The 21,309-nt window shown below is 43.6% G+C and overlaps 1 protein-coding gene across 1 annotated transcript in view; it reads left to right on the forward strand.

Annotated features, from left to right (window-relative positions):
* The window catches only part of Nedd4 (NEDD4 E3 ubiquitin protein ligase), a 111,318-nt gene that overhangs the window by 81,285 nt on the left and 8,724 nt on the right, over positions 1 to 21,309 (forward strand). The window contains exons 12-23 of the mRNA XM_051197406.1: positions 1,289 to 1,455; positions 4,883 to 5,000; positions 5,091 to 5,255; positions 8,263 to 8,328; positions 10,090 to 10,209; positions 13,145 to 13,210; positions 13,461 to 13,515; positions 13,613 to 13,671; positions 14,068 to 14,133; positions 16,882 to 17,111; positions 18,575 to 18,696; positions 18,786 to 18,856. Of these exons, the coding sequence (XP_051053363.1) occupies positions 1,289 to 1,455; positions 4,883 to 5,000; positions 5,091 to 5,255; positions 8,263 to 8,328; positions 10,090 to 10,209; positions 13,145 to 13,210; positions 13,461 to 13,515; positions 13,613 to 13,671; positions 14,068 to 14,133; positions 16,882 to 17,111; positions 18,575 to 18,696; positions 18,786 to 18,856 (1,305 nt within the window). The remainder of the gene's footprint in view (positions 1 to 1,288; positions 1,456 to 4,882; positions 5,001 to 5,090; positions 5,256 to 8,262; positions 8,329 to 10,089; positions 10,210 to 13,144; positions 13,211 to 13,460; positions 13,516 to 13,612; positions 13,672 to 14,067; positions 14,134 to 16,881; positions 17,112 to 18,574; positions 18,697 to 18,785; positions 18,857 to 21,309) is intronic.

The raw sequence follows: 21,309 nt of genomic DNA on the forward strand, positions 1-21,309 counted from the left end.
TGTAACATAATTTTTATAAGAATTTTTACAAATTTAGCCTGAGGAGATAGATGCTCCATCATGCCTGATGTATGGATGTTGGAGATGGAACCCAGAGCTTCATGCACTATAGGCACACACTTTATTAATTGAGCTACATGCCCCAGCTCTCTCTCGCGCTCTCTCTCTCTCGTTCTCTCTCTCTCTCTCTCTCTCTCTCTCTCTCTCTCTCTCTCTCTCTCTGCTAAGAGATTTTTTTCTTTCTTTTTTCTTGGGTTTTGTTTTGTTTTGAGACAGGGTTTGTCTGTGTAGACCAGGTTGAACTCACAGAGATCCATCTGCCTCTATCTCCCAAATGCTGGGATCAGATCCTCTAGAACTGGACTTACAGGCAGTTGTTAGCCACCTGATGGGGACTCTGGGAACCAAATTCAGGCCCTCTTCAAGAACAGTATGTGCTTAATCACTGAGCAATCTCTCCAGGCTCTGTTACCAGGTTTGTTAAAACAGAGCATGTCATTAATACCTAATACCTTTTTCATTTAATTCCTTTCTTTAACTTCCTTAGGGCTCTGTGCATTTTGTCTCTTTTTTAATCTTAAATAATCAACTCTCTGTGCATATGTTTTTTAATCCCCTGTTTTGACCGTTTTATGATCTGACCACAATGCCTGTCCTGGGTCCAGGGGAGAAACAGAAAATTTAGACCTGAGTATCAGAGTCATGTGTCCATCACACACACCCCTGTGTACTGAGTCTCAGTACTCCCTCATCTCTGTTGGGCCTCTCAGGATCTAACCTCAGTTGACAGCTCTTTTCATGTCTGATCTGCACTGTTAACAAGGCACTTTCCCTGGGGGGGGGGGGGGGAATGGTAACCAGCGAGCCTTAGAGAGTGACTGGTTTCAAACTGTTTTCAGTCGTGTTTCTCATTTCCTCAGCACCTTCCAACATCACCATCCTGTTATTTAAAGAGATTGGGGTTGATTTCTGTTGTCGTTCGTTTTCGTCGGGGGATGGGGAATGTTGGTTTGTTGTTGTTCTTTTTATTTCTGTTTTGTGTTTTAAGCCTTTTGAAAAAATTTAAAGCATTCTCAAACAAAATTTAAATGTTTATCATTTTGTGGGATAGCCTTGGTTGTAAAATATTCACATCCTAGCCTCAAGAGTTGACCAGGTACTAACTCTGTTTATGCATAATTTCTGAAATTGAACATGTGAAATTATTCTTTAATTTCCTGTATTTATAATTTGTAAAGTTTTTTAAAATGTCAAGCATAACTTAATTGGCTTCCATTCTGTTTTTCAGCCCGGCTGGGTTGTTTTGGACCAACCAGATGCTGCTACCCATTTGCAGCATCCGCCAGAACCCTCTCCCCTACCTCCAGGATGGGAAGAGAGACAGGATGTCCTTGGAAGGACCTACTATGTAAACCATGAATCTAGAAGAACACAGTGGAAAAGACCAAGCCCTGAGTATGTGTCAATCTGGATATATTTTGCCACTACTTTGCATGTTGATGCCATGTCTCCAGTAGATTCACAGTGGCACAGGCACCCTTAAACTAGATAACTGTCAGCGAAAATGTCTATCTCAGCTGAAGTTCTCTCTCTTTTTTTTTTTTTTTTTTTTTTTTTTTTTTTTGATAATATTTAAGATTATTTGAGGGTCAACTTGCCACAAGCCTGACAACTCAAGTTTGATCCCCGAGTCCTGCATAGTAGAAAGAGGGAACCAGATCCCAAAAGCTGTCTTCTGACCACCACATGTGTACCGTGCCTAGATCATACATACCTATACCTGTACCATGATCACACCTGTACATACACAAAAATGACTCGAGGGTGCAGCTGTGGCTCAGTTGGTAGAGTACTTGTCTATCATACAGGAGGCCCTGAGTTCTGTCCCCAGTGCCACATAAAATGGAATATGTTGGTGCACACCTGTACTCCCAGAAATTGAGAGGTGGAGGCAGGAGGGGTCAGAATTTCAAGATCATCCTTAGCTACAGTAGGAGGGGTCAGAATTTCAAGATCATCCTTAGCTACAGTAAGGTTACATGTATATGGGTGTTTTGCTTGCATGTGTGTCTGTGCAACAAGTACATGCACATACTTTAGAAATTTTTGTGGTGGGCTGTTAAAATATAAAATTTGTATTTTCTGCAATGTTTCTCTGCTGCTAGAGATTGAACAAGTGTCTTGTTCATGCTAAGCAAGCATTCTGCCACTGAACTACAACCCCAGCCCTTCATTTTTAAAATAATTTTTCAATCATAGAGGAACTAACAAGGGTACTATGTTAAGGACCCATCTCCCATTTGGACAGTAGACACAAACCTTCTCACATGCAGAGAGCAAGGACATAATGACCTTTGGTATATTCAAGTTAATGTCTCCTTAGTGACTTTTTTTTTTTTTTTTAATACAAAATTGGGTAATGATCTCGTTCGGGGTCAGAGGTTTAGCTCACTAGTAAAGTACTTGGCTAGCAAGCTCAAGGCTGTGGGTTTAATCCCCAGCACCAAAGCAAATGAGCAAACGAAGGAAACTTGTGTGTAAATTTCTAGACTCTTTTCAGGGTCAGATGCTCCTCCTGCTTTTTGCTCATGTGGCCTCAAATGGCTGTTTTCAGGCTTTGGGTTCTTGACACGCACTTACCAGTCCATTAACCTCCTGATTCTGTACATCTCATATTTCCCACGAACCTGGGTCCTGTCTATTGTCAAGTCCCGCCAAAGTAGCCCAGTGGTCACATCTCCAGCAGAGGCATCAGGATCTGCAAGATCACATTCCGGCTGCAGATGCAAAGCCACCCCTGTCTTTGACAGACAGACCTGCCAAGCAGAGTCGTGTGTCTTTCACTGTGGCTGGTGTCAGAATCAGATGGCAGTATTCAGGTAGAAAAAAAACATGTAAACATTCCTTAGACCCAAAAGTCACAGTTAATGTTGTTACCAGCAACAGCAGAGTAAGAAATGATCTAGTGGCCCTGTGGGTTGGGAGACAATGGCTGTGAGCAGAAGGACAATTAGACACAGTTTCTGTGTTCTGTGGACCACTGAGATGGGTGCTAATACTGCATTGAACATTTGTAAAAACAAGAAAAGAAGCTGAATGCTTGGACCACCTAGAAGTGACAAATGGATGGTGGTAAATGTGCCATGTATTCTAATCTGCTTATTAGATAGTCATTACAAGGTGAGCACCTGTGTGTTCTCATCTGCTTATTACACAGTCCTTACAGTATGTGCACCCGTGTGTATCGCACACTGTACCCCAAACTGCCCATTGTGCTTTTATACTGTGCATGTGGCTGTTTTGCCTACATGTGTGTCTGTGCATAGGAGAGTATAAGATGGCCTAGAACTGACACTATAGACAGTTATGAGCTGCTCTATGGGTGCTGGGAACTGAACCTGTGTTTTCTGGAAGAGGAGCCTGTTCTCTTAACCACTGAACTGTCTATAAGTTTGAGGCCAGCCTGCTGTACACAGTAAGTTCTAGGACAGCCTAGGGCTACATAGTCAGGCTCTGTCTGGAAAACAACAACAATAATCATAATAATATTTTATTTATTTAGACTTTTTGAGACAGAGCTTTCTCTGTGTGTCCCTGGCTGTCCTAGAACTTGTTGTGTAGACCAGTCTGTCCTTGAACCCTCAGAGATCCACTTCCCTCTGCCTCTAGAATGCTGGGATTAAAGTCTTGTGTCAGCACTGCCCGACAATTATATTTTTAAAGACCTAGTTTCCTAACTTTCCTAGTCTAATATTACATCAAATTAATATTTTGGAGGTCAGTGGGATGACTCACTGAGTAACGGTACTGGCCTCTAAACCTGACAACTTGGGTCTGATCCCCAGTACCAACAAGGTGGGTAGAGAGGACCAATCCCTGCAAGTTGTTCTCTGACCTCTACAGGCACACCCATGGCACAGGCAGGTACATAACACACACACGCGCTAGCGCGCGCGTACTTACAAATTTTTTTAATTAACATTTTTTTTACTGAATATATTAATAAAATTCCCCATTTGATAGCCTATTAAACAGATATTGCACCTTTTCTGGACTCAGATCTCAGTATGTTAAACTTACAAATATAGAGTTCTTTCGCTGCCTGCCATTTACCTGGTGCATGTTGCATGGAGAGTGTTGCTCCTGGTTAATAAGACCATTTCTATCAGTTACTCAATTCACAGAGGTAGAATATAACATAGCAGTGACTTGGGTTTTATTCTCATGCTAATGTGGTAAAATAATAGTAAATGAGTTATAAAGCAGATGTGACCTGCCCCAGTCAGTTTTATGGCTACTAGTTGTCTCCATCAGATATGCCTCTGGGCATGTCTCAGGAATTTTCTGGATTGATGATGAATGTAGGAGGGTGCTACTTACTGTGGGCAGTGCTATCCCAGATCAAGTGGTCCTGGGTTGTATGAGAAAGCAGGCTGAGCAAGCCATGGGTATGCTAGCCAGTAAGCATCATCATGGCTTCTGCTTCAGAACCTGCCTCCGTGTTCTGGACTTGAGTTCCTGCCCTGACTTCCTTAATGATGACTGGAACCATAAAATAAAATAAACCCTTTCCTCCCTTATTTGTTTTGGTCATGGTAACAAGAAGTAAACTAGGATTCTGTCCTAGGCACAGTGATGAAATATGTCAGCTATTACTTACACATTTGCATGAGACTTTTCACTTCCAAGATACTTTCTCTTCCCCTTTCCTAGTCCCCCCAGACCAGGTACCAACCTGTTGACAGTATGATCAGTATATTGACATGGCTTTTGATCAAAAGCAGTAAATTTTCAGTCACAGTATTTATTAACTGCAGAGTCTCTGGTTGTGGTTCTAACTGTGATGTGGCAGGAATGATACCTTCTTACACTTCTACCCTAGGGATGACCTCACAGATGCTGAGAATGGTAATATTCAGCTGCAGGCACAGCGGGCGTTTACCACCAGGCGCCAGATATCGGAGGAGGTGGATAGTGCTGACAACCGAGAGTCCCCTGAGGTATGAACCCTTCTCTTGTTCCTGTCTCCAGAACATCTTAAAGCATTGGATGAGTGTACATGTGGCTCAAGTGGATTCTGTTCTTTTTAGAATTGGGAAATTGTACGAGATGAGGAAAACGATGTGTATAGCGGTCAGGCTGTCCAGTCACCTTCATCGGGTCACGTAGACGTGCAGGTTCGCCTTGCAGAAGAGTTAGATACCAGACTTGCTGTGTATGGAAATCCAGCCACTGGCCAGCTTGTCACCAGCTCAGTAAGCTGTCTTCGATTTTGTCATGGCTTTGTGATTTCATATCATAAATAAGATTCAGCAGTTATGTTTTTATGCAAACCTTTGTTTTAAATAGCATGTAATGATACATGTTGGGACTTGATAGATAGTATGGTCATTTTTTTCAGTTATCGTTCCACTAACAGTATGGGGCAGAGTGTGAGAATATGAGTAATCCTAATGGTCACTGTAGTCTCAGGGTTCCACCGGAAACAACGAAACCAAAATCTGAGCTTGCACATTTCAGCGAGAGAGCACACATGGTCTGTGAGAGGGTGTCAGGGAGGACAGTGCTGTCCAGAAATGGAGAAAACTGTGTGCTTGGGTCTTATCTGAGGTGACAGTAACTCAGTGAGTGGCAGAGAAGAGCAATCAATCTCTTGCCAGGTCATGGCGGCTGTTTGTCATTTTGTAGCTCAGCTAGTGTTTTTATTTTGCCTGTGTTCAGACATATTTTAGAAGGCATCTGAAGTTTGTCCTGATCTTACCTGTGTGTACCAGGTCAATTCTTGGGTGCTGCAGGCTACTTGTCTCTCTTATATGAGGGTTTTTATTTTGTTCTGTTCTGTTCTAATTCATTTTTATGTGTAGGAATCTTTTGACTGCATTGTATGTGTACCACATACATACCTGGTATCCTCAAAGGCAGATCCCCAGGAACTAGAGTTAAAGACACTTGTGAGATACCATGTGGGTGCTGAGAATTGAGTTCAGGTCCTTTAGAAGATCAAAAGGAGCTCTTAGCCATTGAGCATTCTCTCCATCCCCTCCATGAGGTTTTAACATTGCATCACAAATGTCACCATTATACACGTGTAAATAAGCCATGTGGATTAAATGAGAGGTGCCCATTTGACTTGCTGTCTGCAGGGTCCAGAAGCAAGCATCCAAGCATACACCACCCCCATGAGGAACTCTGGCTATTTTTTTCTAATCTGTATCATGAGGCTCAGGAGAAGGCAGAGTTTACGCTCTATGGATGCTGATCCTTCTCTGCTTTATTCAGTGACTTATTTCCTGTGGGCTGACCAGGTTATCACTCACTGAGAATTCATCTGTAATAAAGCAGGCAGAACCCCTTGCTTTTACAAGACTTTCATTCTAGTGCAGGGGTCATCGTGGTGCCCTGTGGGCCAAATCTGCAGCTGCCTGTTGCCATAAATAAGGTGTCATTGGAATCCAGCCATTCCCACTTGTCCATAGCCACGTTCACACCGTATCTCAGAGTTGAGCAGTTAGAGGAACTAGCATTCAGTGTTGGATCTCAGTGGGCAATGGTTGCGTACTTGTAGCACCTTCTTCAAGAAGCTTCCCTACACAGCTACATGTACCTACCTATATGATTATCCATCAGTTCAACTATCTCTTTCCCTTTCTTTCTCCCACCTGGTTTTTCTGTTTCCTGTTCATTTAATTAATTTGTTGGGGGGGCTGGGGAAAGGATTTGTAAGATTCACAGACTAGGTATGGTGAAATGACTCTGCAGGGTTTGCCATGCACAAGAGTCCCTAGTATGATGCTCAGAACCCATGTAAAATAAAAACCAGGCATGCTGGCATACACTCGTCATGCGTAGGCCATGTACAAGTGTCACCAGTGAAGAGTGGTCTTACCTTGTATTTAAACCTGAAACAGTATTGAGGCCTACAGAACAATAAATGGTTCTTCTTAACTGGTAATTATGTCCCCTCGGTGACCATTAACAGCTCAGGACATGGTGTCCTAAACATTTTCTATACATTCACAAGCATATATGTATACTTTTAACATTTTTAGAGATACATTTTTAATGATATATATGTGTTTTATATGGGTTTTTGCACATGAGTGTAGTACCCATGCAGGCCAGAGAGGGCATCAGATCCCTTGAAGCTGAAGTTACAGGTAGCTGTGGGCCACCTGATGGGTGCTAAATTTCAAATCTGGTCCTCTGGAAGAGCAGCAAGCACTCTTAACTGCTGAGCCATCTCTCAAACCCCTATACATAATTGTAAATGGTTTATTTGTATGTGTGTTTCTGTTCTGTGTTGAGGGGTTGGTTGTTTAGGTGTGAGAATCAAACTCAGCCTTATGCATATAGAACTTGTGTCCTACTCTGAGCCATACCCTCATCCCCTTTAGGTCATCTTATTAGGCCTTTGGGGAACTTTTTTTCTCTTGCTAATTGGACTGTTTCCATGAATTTCATTGTACCTGTTTTAAAATCACCAAAAACAATATTAAGGTTGTGGCATGGCTCTTGTACAAGTTCTCCTGAATGTATCCACCATTTTCCTGTTGTGATGAACTTAGATATATAATTTGGGATTCGGTTTCATGCATGTGTGTTTATGCTTTGATGTCATTTAATAACAAAAATAAGATGTTTCGGTTAGTGGTTAGGGCTTATATATCACGGGAAAGGGGAAGAGAGAATATGGGATTTCCAGGAAATAAGTCATTGGAGTGGAATGCCCAGTGGTGAGCTGTGAAGCCTGAAGTGACCAGAGATGAGGAAGAGGCCGGCCCCAGAGCGGAAGCACTGTTTGGTGCTGTACATCCGAGTGGTAGCTGACATTCTGCTGAAGGCATCAGCCAGAGAACTAGGGGACTCGATCTAGCCCTCTGGCTGTAGCAGGAAGCCTTGTCCCTGCTGAGGTGGTTAGGGTGGCAAATGGTGAGAATTAAGTTTAGGGAGAACAAGAGCCACACTCTACTCTAACCATCAGGAAAGATGAATGTACTGAGCACCAGATAGAAAGACTGAGTGGCATGAAGGAGTGAGTTAGCACGGTGTCCACAGGGAAAATCAAGTCCAGTTGTGACAGCAGAGGGGCTGGGAGAAAGGGCACACAGAACTGGCCCTTTGTGGGGTGGAGGGAGGAAAGAGAGGCCCCCATGAGTCTTCACCCCCACCGTGTTATCTTCTGCCCCATCACCCTCGCCCTCACTTCCTTGTCTGCGTGGAGGGAAGACCTAAAAGTGTTGTTTCTCCCCCCCCCCCCCCAAGAATCATTCCGGCAGAAGAGGCAGCTTGCAAGCCTGTATCTTTGAGGAACAGCCTGCACTTCCCGTGGTAAGTTCTCTCCTCTCAGCCAAGAATGGAAGACAGAAAACTCAGTCATTTTTTTTAATCGTTGTGTATCACAACACTGAGTGTGAGTGGCTGCCCAGCAGAGGGCTGAGGAGACATGGGGGGGGGGCTCTCAGTACACCACTCAGCCAAGACCCGCCCCGTCATTTGACGGCGATTCTCTCCCCTCCGCTGTCTTTCTGAGTCCCCTTGCATGGTCACTTTCGTTTGGTTGTTACAGGGTCGCATGTGTCCCGGGCCTGCCTTGAATGCCTGATCCTCCTGCCTCCATCTCCCAAGTGCCACCATGCCTGACTCAAGTAGTCCTGGGAATTAAATGTATGGCTTCATGCTTGCTAGACAAGCACTATACCAACTGAGCTATATACTCTGAGGCCTTTTCAGCCCTCCCTTCCCATTGTCTGCCACCTGCTGCCTTGGCACCTGTCTGCCTTCTTCCAAACACCTGGGTATCCTCAAAGTCCTGATTCTCTTCCTCTCTCATCTGAGTGCATGATTCATTTCTCCCCTTGGGAGTACATCCTCACTTTGCCACCAATCATTGCACCTGTGAATGGTGGGCCGTGTAATAGCTATGCGAATGAGGTTTGTGCATTCATGGGATTACAGCATGGGGATGCTGAGGCTCCAGAATCATCACCTTGGAAGTGGTTCATCTGTTTTAAAAAGATGGTTCCCTACTGAAAAGGATTCCTGTAGTCAGACTTTTCGGATTGCCAGTCTGCAAATGACAACAGAGACTTAATTATGAAAGCTTAGCTTTTGGCTTAGGCTTTTATCCATCTAGCTCTTAAAACTTAAATTAACCCACTTCAATTAATCTATGTTCTGCCTTTCGTATGTCCTACTTGTTCTGCATCTCATTGATGTCGTCATCGTGCCCAGAATCTTCCCATAGTTCTCTTTCCCCAAGTGCCCCCGATCTCTCCTGCCTAGCTATTAGCCATTCAGCTCTTTATGAAACCAATCAAAAGGCATCTTAGGCAGAAACACATCTTTACAATGTACAAAAAGATTGTCCCCCAACAGATCGCTTCCATCCTGTGCTGAGGATGAGGGCCCACCTAACTCTGGAGCCCATGGGCCTGGTCAACATAGATTAAATCACAGAAGCCACGGGGCATTTCCCTGGTATCCTGTTTAGGGATCGACATCCTGTCTTGTCTGGCCTCCTATTAGCCCAGCGCATGTGTAAGCAGAGACAAGATCTCACTGTGCAGTCCCTGACTGCCTTGGAACTCACTTGGTAGATTGGGCTAACCTCAGACTCACAGGGATCCCCTGCCTCCCTCCACTTAAATGAGGTTTCTGTGGTTAGTGTGCTTCGGTTCAGACCTCAGCTGCTTTTCAGAAGCACTGGCCTAGGAGTCATTTCCTTTCCAATGTCTCAATTTACCATCCACAAAGTGGGCCAGTGTTAGCAATAATCTCCTCAGTTCATGTATGTGTGCCTGTGTGTGTGTCCCTAACTATATGGCTCCTAGTGTTGGCATATTTTATCATTTTCATTGTTTTCTTTCTTCCCAAGTGAATTGCTTTTTATTTTTACTTTTTTAAATATTATTTAAAGTAAGGCCCATTGTCCTGAATTTAAAATGTCTCATCTGCCCGTTTTCTGTTGTGATGAGTGGTTTTAGTTCAAGATAAAATAAGGACCATTTCCCAAGCTCTGACAGTGGAGAAAGGCCAGGGGCTCCCCTCAGGCTCTCCCTGGTTAACACGGATTTTCTTGTTACACATTAGCTTTTGCCTACTTCATCTGGATTGCCACCAGGTTGGGAAGAAAAACAAGACGAAAGAGGACGGTCATACTACGTAGACCACAATTCTAAAACAACCACATGGGCCAAGCCCACCATGCAGGTACCGTGCTCTCTCAGCTTGTCTCCTTACAGCTTCCTTGGTGAGTTCGGGCTCTGTTCCACCATCTCCTGTGGACTCCAGTATATGTCATTACCTGGAGCAAATCTAATCAGGGCGAGGAGAACAGAGTAATAATCTAGTCCATCGGATGACTGTGTCGTTTCGGCGTGTGTGTGTGTGTGTGTGTGTGTGTGTGTGTGTGTGTGTGTGTGTGTGTGTGTCTGTCTGTCTGTCTGTCTGTCTGTCTGTCTGTCTGTCTTTGGAAGGGGGTGATCAGAGGACAACATACAGGAGTTGGTCATCTCCTTCTGCCATATGGGTTCTGGGGAATCAAACTCAGGACCTCAGGCTTGGCAGCAAGTACCTTTGCCCATTCAGCCATCTCACTGGCCCCCAAAGCCACTTCCTGTGCTGGGGTGTTCCCACTGTGAGTCTTAGAGGGCAAAACTACCTTTCTGACCTGGGTACTGGTCCCTCCGCAGCTCTGCTACACAGGCTGGCGGCCATGCCTCCTGGGACAGATGCGCCCACCGCAGTTAACATTCATCTTACTTTGTGTTAATTAGCTGAGAAAACTATTATGAATTAGTTGACTACGTAATTATAAAAAACCAAGTTTGGTAGAAAACTTTATTTAAATTTCAGGAAAGAAATATTAAAATGTTGGTGATTTGGGCCTGGAGAGATGGCTCGGTGATTCAAGAGCACCTGATGCTCTTCCAGAGGACTCAAGTTCAGTTCCAGTGCCCACACCAGGGCCGCATCATCATCTGTAACTCCAGCGCTAGGGAATCTGACACCTCCAGCCTCCTCTCCACAGGCCCCTGCACTCATATACAGACATACGCACCACCTCCACATAATAAAATAAATCTGTAAGAGTTAGCCTCAAATGTTTAGGACTGGTTTACAAGTGTGCCTTCTCTTCAAGCGTTAATTATATTCTTTATTTGTGAGTTCTCTATAGTTTTACACTATGACTTAATTAATATGCCAGGCCACAGCAGAGGCCAGTCAGCTGCCATCGAGCCCAAGTTCCGCAGGCCTTTACCCACAGCTCCCCACCAATGGCCCCACTCAACAGGTGAGTCTGCCATCTGACACTAAGCAAAGATTCCTTCCCAAAGGTTGGGAAGTCCGGCACGCACCACATGGGAGCCTTTCTTTATTGATCACAATACCAAGACCACCGCCTGGGTAACTTCCATGCTCCTCGAGTTAAATTTATAGCAACAAGTGCTTCTGCATCTATTACATGTGCTAGCGCAGTCTGCCTTTCCTAATGGTCAGTAAATTACATGCAGAAGTCTTGGTTTGTGGGTTGGGTTTGTTCTTGTTTGAGGTAGGGCCTCATGCAGTCCAGACTTGCCTAGAACTTACTGTAAAACTGAACCTGAACTTAAACTCCTGCTCTTCCTGCCTCCACCTCCTGAGTCCCCACATTTGAGGCGCTGTTTTTGTGGGGAATGGAAGCCAGGGCTTTGGGCCCGCTAGGCAAGTGTTTTCCAACTGAGCCACACTCCCAGCTCCATGGAGTCTTAATAGCATTATTGTAGCTAAGTATATTTATGCTTCTTTTTTGAGATTGTTAGATTTTTATGAAGGTGTTCACAGTTATTTCCTGTTTCCAACTTTTGACTCACTACTCATAAAGGCTTCCATAAAGGCTTAAGATTATCTCATTTATTAATATTATCAGAAAGATTCTGCAAAGCTAGGCAGGACAGATACTTTGTTATTGTTGTTGCTGGGATTTATTTACATTATTTTATGTGTATGACTGCCTACATGTATGCCTATGCACCGGTGAAGGCCAGAAGAGGATGTCAGATCCCCTAGAATTAGAGTTACAGTTGGTTGTGAGCTACCACATGGGTGCTGAGAGCCAAACTCTGGTCCTCTGAAGGAACAGCCAATACTGTTAATTGCTGAGTCCTGATATTTTTAGTTTAAGTCTTAAAGTTGTTTGATGTTTAGCTCATCACCAAAAAAAGTTCTCCAAACATTACACTTGAGACTTAAAAAGGTCAACATAACTGAAACAAATCTAAGGAAGCTTAACAACTTGACCAATACAATAATATTAAAGTAATTATAATTAATTAATCCAGGTAAATTGAACTTTGTTATTTTTTTGGATGTGAATTGATCTTAGTTACTTTAATTTTAGGCTATCCTCTCTTTCAAAAAGAAAATATAAATCAATACCCAAACAGATATCACAACATGATATTTTTTTTTATTTGTTTGCTTAATTACACCCTTGCATTTATTTATCCTGTATGTGTACATGTTTTTGTGCCACCACATATGTGTGGAGGTCAGAAGGCAACTTGTATGAGTCTTTTCTTTCCTTCTATGTGGGTCTCAGGTATCAAACTCAGGTTATCAGTCTTGGTAGCAGATTCCTCAGCCCAGTGGGCCATCTCACCAGCCCAGATGTTGTCCTCATATGTGTGTGTGTGTGTGTGTGTGTGTGTGCATGTTTTATGTGTGCTGCGTTTGTGTATGTATGTGCTTGCTGTGTGTGTATAATGTGTGAGCTTGCTAACTCTGTGTGCATGTTGAGGCCTGAAGTTGATGCCAGAAATCATCCTCCATTGTTCTTTTAGTAATTCGATGAGATAGGCTCTGTCACTTGGGCCCACAGCTTGTCTGTGCCTCTAGTCTACCTAAACAGCTTGCCATGGGGATCCCCGCTCCTCCATCCAAGGCTAGAGTTACAATGGTCCATGGTGTTGATCTGGTATTTACATGGGTTCAGGGGTTCCAAACTCGAGTCCTCACTCTTTCATGGCAAATGCTTTCCTCACTGAGCTGTCTCTCCAACTCCAAAGAAGTATTTTAAATACTCATTGACTTTACAGAACAACTGTAGCACCACTATTATTTTAAAATATGTGTGTTATTTTATTTGTGATTTAACCAAATAAAGGATGATCCAAGATTGAAGCATCTGAAAGCAAAGACACCAGTGGACAATGACCTGGGACCTTTACCTGTAAGTTATGCTGCTGAGCTGATGACTAACTCTGATACTTTGTACCTTCAAATATAGGAGTTATTTAACTATAATTAACATTGTTATTAAACTATTGATACCGCCTGCTAAAAATGATATGTGCAAATTAAGCATAGAGCCAGTGCCAATTTGTTGGGGTTGTTTGTTTGGGTTTTGGGAGGTTCTTTTTAAATAGCCTGTCCATCTAAGGCCTGGTGCTAACATAATTATAACAAATGTTTCATTACAGCCAGGATGGGAAGAAAGAACCCACACAGATGGAAGAGTCTTCTATATAAACCACAGTAAGTGCTGTGCTGCCTGACCTCTCTGTTGTAGCTCTTTGTAGAACTTGGTTGTAGACATGAACAAGAGGAACTTCTCTTTCCCTTTCCCTCCTAGATACAAAAAAGACACAGTGGGAAGACCCTCGGACTCAGAGCGTGGCAACAACTGGACCAGTGAGTCTCCCCCATCCCGACCCTCTAGGTCAAGGATGGAACCGAGAGGAACAGCCTCCCCTGGCCTTCCCTTCCTCCTCACCATGCCTACTCTTTTCTTGGAAAAGATGGTGTGAAGCCATTTTTACTGCGCACCACAAATTTGGGGGCCATGACACATGTTCAGAGGCTGGAGCCAGCTGCTCAGCCTAGGCTGACACCGGTCAATCCAAAAACAGTGCAAACCAGACATTTTTTTCTTCAGATTTTGTTCATTCACAAAAATTAGTAAATTGAACATAAGGGTTTTTCAATTCTTTCTTTGTGTATATTCATAAGATGTCTGGAGGGGTGGCTAATGTAAAAATGTTCCAGAATGAAACCTAAACTTTGTCTTTCCAAATTTTTCAACTAAAGGCAGTGCCCTACTCCAGGGATTACAAAAGGAAGTATGAGTTCTTCCGAAGAAAGCTGAAGAAACAGGTTAGTGTACTGTAACAGCCTCGGAACCACCACTCTCTGCAGGGGAGAGGCCGTATGACGAGGATTTACAGATACATACATACAGCTGTGTTGGAGCACTGAGTGTTCACTGTCATGGGGAAAGGGGTTATGTTTTACAGAAGATTGATTTATTCTGTGTGTATGAGTGTTTTGCCGACATTCATGCATACAGGCCACATGTGTGCCTGATCTTTGGTGCCTGTAGAAGATGGAGCTAACATATGGGTTTGAATCTGGGTCCTCAGTAAGAGCAATGAGTGCTCTTAACCACTGAGCCATCTCTAGCCCTGTGAGTGTGCTTGAGACTTTTGGATTCCTTTACCACACTGAGTGTTAATAACCATCCATTCTTCACAGCTTCACAACACATTTCCACATAATTTAAAAATTAACAGTGAACAGAAAGTGCAAATAGTGGTATTGCCTCTTATTTCCTTATGTTCGGGAGATATGTTCAGTACAATTTCTTCCATCACAAAATTGCCAGTATGTTTAAAATTAAATTCATCTGCTCATCCTTTGGTGCAACTAACATTTTAAATGTCTTCCTTGTGTGCTGGTCCCATCCTCCTTTCCCTGCAGTTTAGGAGCGGGGCCACTAGGTGGCAATATTGAGTTGTACTTTCTAGGGCTCCAAGCTGGTGTCTTGAAATGATTCAAAATGGTGGGTTGGATACCAGAGTTTTTCACAAATTTAACAAAATAATATACTGGGGTGTGTGTGTGTGTGTGTGTGTGTGTGTGTGTGTGTGTGTGTGTGTGTATTATATTTTCCAGTAGAATTTTTTTAAATAGAAAAGGACATTTAAATATTGCAGAGCTTTGATGATATCATTAAACAATAGCTTTATGTCTAAATTACTCTAAAAATTGTTTTCTACTTTTAGGCGTTCTGATTTTAAAGCATTTGATGAGAGAAATGGGTAGATAGTCCAGTTGTTAAAGTCCTTGCTGGGCACTCAGGAGGCAGTGGCAGACAGATCTGTCTAGTTCAAAGTCAGCCTAGTCTGCACAGAGAATTCCAAGACAGCTAGGGCTACACAGAGAAACTCTGATAAATCAATCAATCAATCAATCGATGGGACCTTGGGCCTGGTGTTGCACACCTTTAATCCTAGCACACGGGAGGCGGAGGCAGGGGGATCTCTCTAGGCCAGCCTAGTCTACAGAGCTACACAGAGAAATCCTGTGTCCAACAAAAACAAAAAATGAATAAATGTGGAACAATTCAGGAAGACATTGAATACTGACCTCTGACCTGCACATACAACCACACACAGTACCCCAGAATTTAAATATAAATAAATACATTGCTAGTGTTTTGAAACAGTCTGGCCTGGAGTGCACACCAAGAGCTCACTCCTGCATATTCCCCCTGATAGATAGTTCTTGGACGACTCCTATAAGGTTTGTCCTCAACAAACTTACCTCCACCACACTACCACAAAACCGTACAGTTCTTGAAGTATGTTTGATACCCCAATTTTAGTTTCCTTTCCCCACCCCCGGATCCATTATGGCGTCTGTCCCAGAAAGGTTTACTTACATAACACTGCACCAGTTGCCAGGTATTTAGTTTGATTTATGTTTGTGTGTGTGTGTGTGTGTGTGTGTGTGTGTGTGTGTGTGTAAAATTTTATGTGCTTTGGTGTTTTGTCTACATGTATGTCTGTGTGAGGGTGTCAGATTTTAGAGTTACAGATACTTGTGAGCTGCCTTAGTGGGTGCTGGGAATTGAACCCTGATCTGGATAAGCAGCCAGTGCTCTTAACTGCTGAGCCCCTTGGTAATTAGTCTTTTAAAAACCATTTTTCTCCAATTCTACCACTCTTTAACGTGTCTGAGCAGCAGGGGAAACTGGTACGATGCCCATGTTGCCTCTGTGAGCTGCTTCTTTTAAGTTCCTGTGGGGCTTTCTGCTTTCCCTAAACAGAGTGATGTCTGTCTGTCTTTGAGCTGACAGCAGGAGAGCTTCTCTTCCAACAGCACCCACTTGACGGTTGTACACAAATGGAATGAGACACTCAGATACACTATAATGTTTACAGTGGGGTCTGAGGCAGAGTTACCTGCATTTATCTCTGAAGACAGGCGTACAGGAAATGGGGGAGCCAAGTGTCCTACATTAAGAGCCGAGGCTGGGAAGCCAGACCTTTTCAGTTTCTGTTGTCTGTAGTTTCTCATGTTAAAACACATATGTCGGCTTATGGTAATGTGTTTGTTATGAAGAGTGGATGGATGAACCTGCCAAATGTAGAGGACAGTGCCTGGGGACGGGAGTAGTGAGCAGCTAGCAGCAGTTGGTGGGTAGCTGGCAGCAGGCGAGTGGCCACTTAGGTAGAACTTTGACAAGAGAATGACCAAACCTGTAACAACATGGAGCTCATTACTCGCAAAGTGCCTTCTGGGTTTATTTTCACCAGCTGTAGCTCCTGTAGACATAATCAGGAGTGATTAGGGGGGACAGTACATCCAGGGTAGACGTGGGGCAGGGGAGTGCTAAGGCAAGAAGGCCTTGAGTTCTAGGCTAGCCTGAGATATTAGCAAAGTCATGGCTAACCTGGGTGACAAGAATGGACCCTGTTTCTTGATGTGGGGGAGATTAGTGTGCCCCAGTGTGTTTTTCCTGATGGTTTTACTTAAAAGGAAGAGGGTTGCTGGCACAGAGTGGAGTGTGATAAACACACTGGGCTGATTTAAACCATGTCTGTCTCTCTGGCTCTGCAGAATGACATTCCAAACAAATTTGAGATGAAGCTTCGCCGTGCAAATGTTCTGGAAGACTCTTACCGGAGAATTATGGGTGTGAAGAGAGCTGACTTCCTCAAGGCTCGACTCTGGATCGAGTTCGATGGTGAAAAGGGACTTGACTATGGAGGAGTTGCTCGGGAATGGTTCTTCCTCATTTCAAAGGAAATGTTTAACCCGTACTACGGGCTCTTTGAATATTCTGCTACGTAAGTGTTCCTTCCTTATTTACCAGGACTCACTGTGTTGCCCAGGCAAGCCTTGAATTCCTGGGTTTAAGCAATCCTTCCTCAGCCTCCTGATTAGCTAAAACTATAGACACGTGCCACCACACTTGGCATAAATACTTTAAATGATCACGTATGGAAGGGGGGAATCACAATCTACAAACTTGGTTTAACTTTAGAAAGCATGAGCTACATACATGATTGGTGTCATGGGGAGACTAACCGGTACGTCAGAGGTGACCTTTTTAAGTTGTGTTAAAATGTGTATAACATGTTAAGTTGTGTTAAAATGTTTTTAACTGTGTGTTTGTGAGCACTTAAATTGCACGTGATTGGCAAGTCCTCCCCCACAGAGCTTCCACCCCAGCCCTCTGTCAGCACACACGTGGCTGGCATTTCAAATCCATTCTGCATCACTGAACTCTACTTTTCCATTCTCCTAAAATAAGTCTACCCCTTTTAAATACTTGTTCCCCACCTCCTGGCAGCCACCAGTCTACTATTCTCTGTGAATCTGACTACTCTAGTTACATTAGATGAATGGAAACATACATTTGTCCTTGGTATAGGCATTATTTCACTTAGCATATGGCAAGTGACATTTCTTTGGGAAACATGAACAAATCTCTATTTCCTCCCAGATAGGGAGCACAGAACAGACCAAATTAGGATTCAAACAAAACCCCAACTTATCAAACCATTGAAATTATTTGGATTACTTTCAGAAGAAGGGTGAGGGACTCTTCTGGCACCAGGGATGACTCAAAGGCAGCTGGGTAACAGAAGCCCACCCTGGCATGGGTGAGGACCCTCAGGGCACATGACCAGGTAGATCAGTCAGTTGGTCAGCATTCCTCTCCCCTCAGTTATGGCTGCTTTACCTAACCCAGGAGAGGGCTTTGTGGATCTTGTAAGTTTTGATAACATCCTGGGTCGTTTTTATTTCATTTAATGTGTGCAGGTGTCTGCCTGCGTGTATGTCTGTGCACCACATGCATGCAGTACCCTTACAGGCTAGCAGAGGACTTCAGATCTATGGAACTGGAGTGGGTTCTGGAAATCCAACCCCCTGGTCTCAATGCTCTTCAGCACTTTCTGAGTCTTAAGAGCCCCGCCCTCCTTCCAGGAGGGGAGTATTTGAATTCAGTTCAGCGGGAATTGTGCAACAGCCAGTCTTCAGAGTCCACCCATGTTACACCAAGTTTCACGGTTTTCTCTTTGTGTTTTGAACATAAAAATGTGTAGGTTTTGCCTATTCCTTTACCGTCCTTTGAGGTTATTCCCATCTTTTGACAGAAATGGAGATTTTTTTTAAAAGACCATTATCAGATCCATTGATTTTAGTAGAGAAAAATAAAAGAGGACATTTTCATAATCACTTGCCTATGTGAAATTTTTCCTATGAAGTATTGAGAAGGTCACATAAATGTGGCTTGTCTTTACAGGGATAATTACACCCTCCAGATAAATCCAAACTCGGGCCTGTGTAACGAAGATCACCTGTCGTACTTCAAGTTCATCGGTCGTGTGGCCGGGATGGCAGTTTATCATGGCAAGCTGCTGGATGGTTAGCATCAAGTAGCAAACTTTTTTAATGTGGGGTTTTTATTTTGTTTTTAATTGATAATCATCCTAATATATTTTCTTTCTTATAAGGCTTTTTCATCCGCCCCTTTTACAAGATGATGCTTCAGAAACTGATAACACTGCACGATATGGAGTCTGTGGTAGGTGTCTCATACACTGGAAGATGTATGACTTAACAGGCTTGGGGAATTGGGGCTCAGTGGTGGTTGTTTTTATGGTGCTGGGATTTGAACCCAGGGCCTTACACATAGTGACTTAGTGTTGGACCATTAAGCTATTCACACAGCCCAGGTAATTTGTTTTTAAAACAGAAATTAATAAATTTTAATGTTTCATAATGTATAAGGGGCCTGAGGAGATGGCTCAGTGGGTAAGATCCTTTGTTGGGCAAGCTTAAGTGCCTGAGTTTATGTCTTCTTACCACATAAAAACCCGGGCAGAGTGTGTGTGTATATATCTGTAACCTCAGGACCATGGGAGACAGAGGCTAGAGGAATTCTGGGGTTTGCTGCCCACGAGCTCAGTTCCAGGGTCACTCAGAGACTCTGTGTCTTTAGGATAAAGTAGAGAGTGACAGAGCAGGACATGACATGTGTGCTCAGTGGATGCATGCTGCCTCCCTCTGCCCCCTACACACACACATGCATAAGATAAACACTCACACCATACACAGTCATTTACACACAAAAATATACGCATGAACATTTCCCAGTGAGTGCTTGCATATCCATTGCCCACTTGTTCTGTGATGATCTTTTCCCTATCTCATACCTGTGTCTACCACACACTGACTTTATCCCTGTGCCAGTGTCCATCGGTACATCTTAGATTTTTCATGCATTGCAGATATTAGTTACACCTGATAGATTATTTTATTGTTTATTGTTGAGGCACCCACATAGAAGAGGAGTCATTTCCTCCACAACTGACTTGCTGCTAAATGTTTAAATTTATATGCATTTAATTTTGTCACATTTATTTATTTGGACACCCATGGAAGTCAAAGAACAGTTTGTAGGAGTCACTTCTCTCATTCTGTCCCGTGGATCCCAGCAATTGAATTCAGGCCATCATGCTTGGTGGTGGTTGCCTTTACTTCCTGAGGCATCTTACAAGACCTCCACTAGGTTCTTTATGTTTAAAGCTGGCATTGCAAAGGCAGGGTGTTTTAGAGGGCTCCTGTAAAGAAACAGAGGCTGAAGGGCCAAGTTTTGTCTTTGCTGCTGGTGGCCCCATGCAGTGTGAATGCACATGGGTTCCGAGATCAGGTCTTTTGCACTAAGTACATTGTTATTCCTTCTTGATAAACTTTATTGGTACAAACAATATGTTTTTTTTTAAGATGTATTTTTATTTTATGCATATGAGCATTTTGCCTGCATGTATGTCTACACACTGTGTGTATGCCTGGTGCCCTCAGAGGTCAGGAGAGGATGCTGGCTCCTCTGAACTGGAGTAACAGATGCTTGGGAGCTGCCATGTGGATGCTGAAAAGTAAACCTTGGGCCTCTGCAAGAGTAGCCAGAGCTCTTAGCCACTGAACCATCTCTCCAGGTCCCAGCTGGTTTTTCATTGTGCTTTTTGCTGTTTGAGATGGGATCTCGTGAAGCGCAGGCTGGCCTCAAACTCAACCTGTAACCAGGATGACTTGGGAGCCTCCTGCCTCTATATTCTGGGTGCTGGGATTACAAGGGTTTGCCACCACACCTGGTGAATGCTTTTCTACGGAACAAAGCCACGGCTTGCCCATGCTAGGAAGTATTCCACCAGCTGGGCCACATCCCCAGCCCTAGCATGATTCTTTGGGAACTGTGTGGGTTGGTTAAAGTTTTATATTTAATTTGAAACTTTTGTTTAGTGTGGGTCAGCAGTGAACTCAGACATTTCAAGTGCCGTCTCACAGTCCTAGAATGGAGATGTCTGGAAATCCAGGAAAGTTAGATTTGTTTGGAAAATGTTTTACTTAGCCTTATGATTAGACAATAAAAAATCTCTACAACCACTGCTTGTACACAGAGAAGTAGGCACCATGTTACTGACTGGTGTGTTTTCACTCGTGTAGCTTAGCTCCATCCCTCCCTTTGAAATATGTTTAGGTGTGAATGGGAAAGATGTACAGGTTAAAATTTCATCTTTTCCCCAATTAACCAGATCCTTGGTGTACCCTCTGTGTGTGTGTGTGTGTGTGTGTGTGTGTGTGTGTGTGTGTGTGTGTGTGTGTGTGTGTGTGTGTGTACACTCACATGCTGTATGTAGGTATGTGTGTGTATGTATGCATGGTGTACACTTGTGGTATGTGTCTTTGTGTGTGGTGTGTACTTGTGGAGGGCAGAGGCTGATGTCAGTGTCTTTTCCATTTCTCTCCATCGTACTCTTTGAGAACCTCTCGTTCACTGACCTGGTCAGGCCAGCTGACCATTGAGCTCCTGGGATCCTCCTGTCTCCACTCCCTAGGGCTGGGATCTCAGGTGGATGCCCTGTGCCCAGCTTTTCACATGGTGCTAGGGATCCAAACTCAGGTCCTCAGGTTTGTGAAGCAAGCTCTTCACTGACTGCCATCTCCCCAGTGCCACCAATGTGGTCGTTATGGTCG

Source organism: Phodopus roborovskii, unplaced genomic scaffold, assembly GCF_943737965.1.
Source record: "Phodopus roborovskii unplaced genomic scaffold, PHOROB, whole genome shotgun sequence".
NCBI classification, from domain to species: domain Eukaryota; kingdom Metazoa; phylum Chordata; class Mammalia; order Rodentia; family Cricetidae; genus Phodopus; species Phodopus roborovskii.